The 8,652-nt window shown below is 39.0% G+C and overlaps 1 protein-coding gene across 1 annotated transcript; it reads left to right on the top strand.

Annotated features, from left to right (window-relative positions):
• The first annotated feature begins 603 nt into the window (after positions 1 to 603).
• On the top strand, positions 604 to 8,178 carry LOC145479616 (substance-K receptor-like). The gene has a single exon (XM_081458024.1). The coding sequence runs from the start codon at positions 4,594 to 4,596 to the stop codon at positions 5,773 to 5,775; it is 1,182 nt and encodes a 393-aa protein (XP_081314150.1). The 5' UTR covers positions 604 to 4,593; the 3' UTR covers positions 5,776 to 8,178.
• Positions 8,179 to 8,652: the final 474 nt, after the last annotated feature.

Genomic DNA, 8,652 nt, shown 5'->3' with positions numbered 1-8,652 from the left:
TAACGGGTGCTAACACTATTATATTCGGTGCTCTCTTCCTTATATTCGGTGCAAAGGCCACTATATTCGGTACTTCCTTGTTCGGTGATTACTTCATTATGTTCGGTGCTTACTTCATTTTAATCGGTGCTTTCTTCGATATGATCGTCACCAGTCTTCGCGAGGGGCCGTACAATTTGGAGGTAGTCTAGGGAAAGCCGGGAAAAACTGGTGTCACGAAAACTCAGACCCCTCGAAATTAAAAACTCAATTGTTATCACCTGAATTGCTCTATGGCCACAATGGGGCGAGATGTTTATCTTCTCCGGTTTATGTTGTCGCGTCGATCAAACGGTGAAAAACAAATATTTAACTTCTCACGTTTATCGCTGTCGCGTCGGTCAAACAGTGAAGAACTAACAAGGTTTAGAACAGCAGCCGACATTGTTTTTCAAAACAGACCTTTTTTATGCAATCGTATGCAGCAAACGTGATTTGGACCGAGGCCACGTACACTATAGAATACGATTATATAAATATACACATATTATTATTATATATATGAACAAACAGATGAACAATGATTAAATTATTTCACTTATCCTGAGAGTGCTCTATACAAAATAAATCAAAATGCGCAGCATATGCCGTGACAGCATTGCGTGACAAACAAATAGCGGCTGTAAGATTGTGCTGCGCCGACACGCTTATCAGCAGTGGTCAGCAATCGATCAAACGTAATATTTTGGCGCAGTGCAAAGCAAGCAACTATCTACAGATGACTCAGCCGATTTTGACTTAGATGCAGTGATGTTCATATGCGCAGACAGATGGTTATAGACGCATGGTATTCGACCAATAATAGGCTAGGTTGCAGTAGGCGATGTACATTGGACGTTAACCTTGTGTAAACAAAAGCAAACTTCTGCTTTATGTGCGACGAATGGTGAGAGATCGACTAGAAACACCTCAAATCGGCTTTGGACTTGCCTTTTACAACAAATAAGGTTAGAACATTTCGAAATTATCAGCTCTGTGTCTATTTCAACTCTACATAGGTCAAGTCATGTGGCACATGCTAAAATATACGTCTAACCCGAAAATTGAAATTTGAGGACGGGTGGTCAAATATTTGCATTGTGGCGTACTTTGAAAAGCTCTCGCGTCGCTCACAATCATTTGCCCAAAGAAATTTTTACAGGAATCTGTGGACCATCCTTCTGCGATTCAACCACCAGAAGCTTAGTCCATTCGAAGGTTTCGCACATGGTGAAAATTAATCATATTCACGAAGTACTTTCAAGTGAATGAAATACATGTCTTCGAAATTTAATTATTTTGCACCCAAAAAGACAACGCAACATTTCCTTAAATCAACATTGCACAAAAATATTTGAGTGTTTTGAAGTCGGAAGAATGACGTGGTCTTGCATGCGAGGCTCTCAAACTTGCTTGATAAAATGGTGCGTCAAATGACCATTTTAATGGATTTGGTAATTTGCATGTTTCTTTGAAATAAAAGGATATTTTGCCAAAAAAACTAGCCAGCAGTTTTTGTCATGCCCTAGCCTATCTACCATAAGAATATGAGCGAAATCGAATTTTCGACCCTTGCCGCGAAATTACTGAAGAATTTGTCTGACTTTCACTGGTAGGCGGCACTCTGAAAAGCTAGGCATGTCAAACAAATATATGTAACAATCTTCAACGGAGGCCTTTTGCGGAGTAAAAGATATGCTAACGCGATCTTTTAGTCCCCAAACATCTCTCCACAGTGAAACGACTGACAAAGCGTGTGCTGTGTGTGTAAGTTTTGTTTTTTCATTTAACGTGGGAGGTCTTCAAAGTTCGATTTTGTGTCAATTCTGAAATTAATTTTATTTGTACGTCTTCTCATGCCTCGCTTGTACTCAGTCGAATTAATTTTACAGCCAATCGAAGCTCAATTTAACCTTCTAGGAGAAGCCGAGAGCTCATCAGCAAAAGAGTTCTTCAGAATTTCGTCTTCCAAAGGACAAGGGAAATGAGATGAATTCCGATTACTTATAAAACCCAAAACTGCTCACATACGGTAATGCGTTTAATCAAAACTGTAAACAGATCCATTTCTTCTAATTTCTTCCTGCTTATTTTTGTTTCTGAGTCATCTGTACGGGTTTTATTGCTAGCAGCACTTGTATTAAAACTGTATTTGTTAAATGAGAATAACATTTCTGATTAACATCACCCAAGATCATGTCTTTGTGTGGAGGACTAAGTCCAAAGTAGTTTTGTTGTAAATTATGGTATAACGAAAATGAAAATAAAAAAACAAACAAAAAACTCACAGTTTTCTGGTGGGTTGGCGGTAACTAATCTTGGAAATTTGTACGTTTCATTGTGGGAAAATACGATAGCTTATAATACTTCTGTTCGAAGGAAATGTGATTTTGCCTCTGCTGGAGACTGCCCCGCCATACGCTGGTTATTTCAAAATAGCTTTCAGCTTCGTTTTATGATTAAAACAAGTTTCATTTCTTAGTTGTCGCTTGGAGAACCGCCAAAATAACGAGTCTGGCAATTATCGTGACAGGGAAATACTGTTACCCGAAAATATCTCAAAAGCCGCAGAGAATAGTACATCACGATTTCTTAGCCAAGATTTAGAGAAGCAAGAAAAATATTCACCACTGATTTGAGTTGGCGTCAACGAAATTGAACCTTTACGTCTGGACGTATCGACAGCCAATCTCGGGGGACAAGTAAGTAATTGAAACCATGTTGTTCACCTGCCGACAGAACGTGACTCTTCCAGTAAACAAGAGTGACTTTTACTTGTCAGCTTAATTAAATGTCTCGCCGGTTTTTGCATTTTTTCTCACAATATGGCTGGTCAAGGAAATAGCAACATTTCTTTTGAGTGAGCGGTAGTATTCTCTCTGTTGAAAACGGAGGTTAGTTCTTTTGTTGTTGTTGTTGTTGTTGTGCTTCGTTGGGAACCCTGTTTATAACTTAAAAATTCTCATACAAATTTGAATATGGTTTTGCTAAATTTGTAAACGGATATTCGACGTTATCCTCTACTAATTTTCATCTTGTGAGCTAATTTGTCAGATACGTCAACGATCGGTATGTATATAATTGCATGATCTTTGTGGCATAGGGGCCCAGTTGTAATTTCTATGTGAGCTTCATGTATATCATGGCAGAGTTATTGCCCGAGTCCAACCAAAATCTGGGCCGGCAATCGATCGAAACCATTTCTTTTCAAAAACATTCTAAATTGCTAAAAGACCGTGATATATACTTAACTTGTTATGTAGATTTTATGACTTACAGACACTCGGCAAATTGTGCTTATGATCAAAGTTTTTAATCGCACAAGCAATTTCCTACATAAGACGTATTGTTGGTCGCTTTTTCATTTTTCATTTTTTCCCGGAAAATTTTAATTTCCACTGACAGCCAATGTTAGTTCAAAGCAGAATCGAACAGATTAATATGTGCATTAGCGACGCGACATCTAGGATGGAATTTAAAATATTGACCAAGCGTGAGGCCCATATTTAGCTCTTATTAACCGAGCTGGAGGTCTGTATGGGAGAATCTTGACCGAGGTCGTGAGTATAGACCGAATGAAGTGAGGTCTGTACACACCAACTTCAGCCAATCAAATTCGTGAATTCGGTAGTTCCCAGTCCTTGTGAGACACAGCCATATAATAAATAGATATATTAACCACGAACTTTTTCTTTCTTTTTTCATTTCATGTGTACCGAGTTTAGGTCAACTTATGAACAGTAACAAAGCCAAACAAACTAACTAACAAACAAAGAAAAACAATGAGGTCGATATTGCTGGCATCTGCGGACACAAAAACGTGGTCGTCGACAAAATGTTCAACTACATGATCAAGACGAAAAAATGGAAGAAAATGGACTGCTCGTGTAACCAGTCAGATACCTTGATTATTTTTAGCTGAACCGCTTGCTTAGCGGAGAAGCAATGAACGCAAGCAGATCGTAGAATAAGTTGTATCTCTCTTTTAGCCGATACGATGCCCAATTAAAGGACTGAGGAGGTAATCTTCTAAGGTAATAGGCTCAAAAAGAAAATACAACGCTCAGCAAATAGACAACGAATAACGTTGGCAGAACTTCTAAAACTAATGTAAGGGACCAATCGGGTAACAGTAAAGCGCGAAGCTATTACGACAACGTTTCCATTTAATCCTTATTACACCTAGAATCATATGACTCATTCAGATATGAGACATAAAAATGACATTTGCCTCAAAGAAAATTGATTGCTGTAATCTTAAACAGACGAATCAGAACGATAAAGAGAACAATTAAAGCTTCTTATGAAAACAAAGGTAGAAAAGTAAGATGGATTTTAATCTATGTTAGCAGCTGACTTCACAATGAACCAGTTCGTGTAATAACAGCAACACTGTTAGAGTTTCAAAGTGCTGCAGATAACATAAGCGACGATTTTGGACAAGAGGTTTGTAGCACAACAGCTAGGCGAAAAAGCACTGGCTTTAACATTTCGACATGACTGAGGACTTGTGATGATGTAGTTATTCCTGTGTCTAATTTACCTCCTCACTTGGATAGATAAACACAACTCAGGATGAACAACACAACCAACATCACAACAGAGTATGAAGAGGGAGGCCGGTCATGTCCCTATCCGAGTATGACTCTCTGGCAGCAGTCGGCCCGAGCAGCAAGTGTCCTTCTGGTTATCATCTTGTCACTCGTCGGGAACATCTTTGTCTTGTACGTCGTAAGAAACAACATCAAACTTCACACGGTGACCCATTATCTAATTGTCAACTTGGCCGTCGTCGATCTCTTGATAACAGTTTTTAACATGTCTGTGTTATTGAAGACCGAAGTCACTGGGAACGATGAAGCATTTGGCGGCATCGCTGGACAAATCTACTGTGTTGGAATCATTGTGGTGCTCAATCTTTGCGTTGTTTGTTCCATTCTCATCATGACAGCAATTGCTGTCGAGAGATTTTGCTCTATTGTATTTCCATTTAAGCGAATAATAACTTTCAAACTGGCCAAAGCAATAGTGGCGGGTATCTGGCTTTGTTCCTTTCTAGTCACGATCCCGTTTTTCTTCCATATCAAAGTAGTAGATTACTATGGTGACGGGGTATTCTACTGCGTGGAGGACTGGTCCCCACTTGATACGATAAGAGCTTCCCAAGTGTTTCAGATCGTGTTCTTCGTTCTTGTGTACGCATGCCCACTCATTGCCATCTTCGTATTGTATTCATGCATTGGCATTAAGCTGTGGAGACGACAAACGAAGAGGCAAGTCTCGTCATTCGGCAATTCCCACAGGCGAACACGCATGACAGTGCAGGTGACCAAGATGCTGATCGTCAGCGTCATGGTGTTTGCAATTTGCTGGCTTCCACAACACGTGGTTCTGTTCATCAACTATTTCATGTTACACATATGTCCTCCTGAGTTTCTGTGGTTTGGAGGAACTCTACTTGCTTATGCAAACAGTGCGATGAACCCAATAATTTACGTTGCATTCCACTCGGAATATAGGAAACAATTCAAGGTTGCTGTGGTGAGGTGTTGCCCAATTTGTCGCGGACTTCGCAACCCCGGCGTTCGTCTCAAAATGCGTGTAGGAAGAGAAGTCGAGGGGTCCGAAGAGTTCGTTATGGTCAATGTTTTATCCTTTAAGATCAAGTCAAGCGAAGGAACTGAAGCCAGCCTTGTCAATGCCAGCAGTCCGAGTAACAGAAGCAAAGAAAATGCTGGATTTAATATAAGAGAATGATGAAAACGAAATGTTTTAAATATGCCAGAAAAGAAAATTATCAAAGGTAGCGTTAAGTGGCAAAGACCCCTTCCAATATGGGAACATAACATGCAGGACTTTGACAAAGAATAGAGACTGTTGTTTAACATATACGATAACTAAATAACCCAGAATATCAGTTTTGTGTTTATTCTCAGTAGAATAAGAACAATGATATTGGAAAGTTCAACGTAATAACAAAGCCTTGCAGAAATGTTGATGAGAGCGACAAAAGTGTCTTAAATTTGTTCCCAAGTAGACTGGGTACTCCAAAATTGCGTACAAACCAAGATTTACTTCATTTAATTAACGTGAATTGCTACAGGGGAGTTTTTTGGGGGTGATCCATTCAAATTACGGTTACACTAAGGACATGTACTGTGCACATCTTCTTTGGTTAACTTTCGCAGCGTGAAATACTCCTGGTATTCACGAAAAAGCTGGGTGTAAAGAGAAGGAGTTAAAATCCTTAAAACTTGAGAGACGGTCTGCATATGGTTATTTAATCCACGGGTTTTGAAGAACGAATGACCGAATCTATTATTACCACTATGATGTTGCATTGATTTCAGTTTTCTGTTTTCTGATTTGAACCTGGCCACCTTAAGGAAAACGGCTAATCAATCAAAACGTACACTGAGAACAATGGACTGGTAGCTTCTTGTGACGGTGGGTAACGGTCTGTCTGACGTGAAAACATAAACACTATCGACTCCTCTGCGTTATATAATATACACTCTGAGACATTCAGTCCTTGACGACGAATAATCATGATTATAGATCTCGCTCGAAAAATTTAGCTTGAAAACTCATTTTGCGACAACTAAACCGAAACCGTTGAAACGCGTACAAAATTTAGGATCGAAACTAACCAATCAACAAATGGCAAAGTTTCCTGAGAGATTCGCAACACTTCGCACTTTGTTGGGTTTTCAATTTTGTTAAGGTCTATTGTTCGTATTCTTCAATGATCATTGTTTATTTGAGAAAAAGATCGCTGTCATTTGTTCTCAGGTAGCGTTCTGATTGGTTACCTCTTTTCCAAGTGGCCCGGTTCGAGTAATCGCACTGTAATGTTTTTGTGACCTTTAGTTTCAACTTAATTGATTTCAGGCTCTACAAAACAGTTACAATAAAAAAGGCAGCAAAAGAAAAAATAAAACCTGGACCCTCTTTCAAGGACGTTCGCGCCCAAAATGTTCCCACGCACAGATATTTTTTACTACTTGAAATGTAGTAAGGAAAAGATCAACTTTTGACAAAAAGTAAAAACCGAAAAAAAAAAAAGAAAAACACAGTTACACGCCGCCGGGCTCGTCTACGATAAGGCCCATTGTAGACCGTGTGTTTTTAGCAGCTTTTGTCATTTTGGGACGATCTTATAACGTACGACTATCTCCCAGAAAAGGAGCTACATTAGTAGAATTTAGATCGGGTAAACGTACTAAATTCATCACACCTAACCATATTAAGTAACCTTTTACAGCTAATGTCGCTCCTTAATGTAATACGCCTTGAAGAATACAAATTAGCCTTACCCTTCCACATTCGAAGAAAACTTCGGTCACACGAGAGTAGAAGAGGCTAAATATTGTAACTTATTGGACCTGTATATAACGGCCCTGTATTAAGCGGCTAGTTTTCAAAGTCCCGATTTTTCGCCCATACAAACGCTGTAATTGTTACCTGTATTGGGCGACCACCTCTATTAAGCGGCCGCGGCCGCGGCCACCCTGTAGCAGCCCTATGTTTGTCTTTCTTTGTTATTTTACCCGTATTAAGGGGCCACTCTGAACGTAACAGCTATGAAATTGAACGTAAGAACTATGAAATATTTTGTTGTGAACTGTAAGTCATAGAATTACAGTACCGTATACCGTAGAAGAGTAGAGGACAATTTATCGCACAGTACTTAAACATAATGTTGCGTTTATTATATCGCTAATTACGTTACAAGTTGGCACTGAACCTTGTTTGAAGTATTGATCGTTTGAAAGAGTGTTGATTGTCCTATTGTTTCCTTGCATGAACTGTTTTTGTAGATAAGCCATTAAAATTGACATTAGCCCACGCCCAGTGAGTATTTTTAGTGATCCTGTATTAAGTGGCCAGTTCCTCAAGTCCCGAGGGTACGGTGGCCGTTATACAGGTCCGACTGTACTTGCTACTTTTGCACTGAACTGACTAAACATTAAGCTGCTCTCAACCAATCTGATTGGATTTTTCTCAGTCAAACGATTAAGGGGTGATTTATAACTACATATTAACCGAGAATGATGTCTTTACGGGAAAATATCAAACCGAGAACTACAATTGGCCAATCAGAGCGCGCGTTATATCGGCTACAGAAACAAGCCATATAATAAGGGCATTTGGGTAATTTCAAACATATCGAGGCTAGGAAGATTTTGATAATTTTTTTTTTATATTGAAAGAGTTAGTGGCCATGATAGGGTAAGTGTCGTAAAACCAAAACCAAAACAGTAATCACTCAAGCCATTCACACAAGGCATCAACAAACCAATCAAAACTCGAATAAAAATACATATAGCTGAGGAGAAACAGGGAAATTTAACAAGGGTTGACACATTTTGCCGGTATAATTTCGAGCATAATAGTACCATTTTGTCAGCATAATAGTGCCGTTTTGCTTCAAAACAGCTAATTTTTTTTGAAAAAAATTTCTGTGGCTATTAAATTGAAAATTACGTTTGTTCTGTGAGAGGGAGGGGGTAAGAAAATCACTTAGTGTAGTAAAGCAAATTCAAAAACAAACCAAGTGTAAATTTTCGTTACTCAAGTGTAAAAACAGCGCTATTCCATCATTTATAGAAACACGGCATGGAAAAATTAAGA

This window comes from Orbicella franksi, chromosome 2 (assembly GCF_964199315.1).
Source record: "Orbicella franksi chromosome 2, jaOrbFran1.1, whole genome shotgun sequence".
In the NCBI taxonomy this organism is placed as follows: Eukaryota; Metazoa; Cnidaria; class Anthozoa; order Scleractinia; family Merulinidae; genus Orbicella; species Orbicella franksi.
This window is presented reverse-complemented; position numbering and strand designations above follow the sequence as displayed.

Excerpts from the sequence above, each read along its gene's own strand:
- LOC145479616 (XM_081458024.1), top strand. The coding sequence starts at position 4,594 with ATGAACAACACAACCAACATCACAACAGAGTATGAAGAGGGAGGCCGG.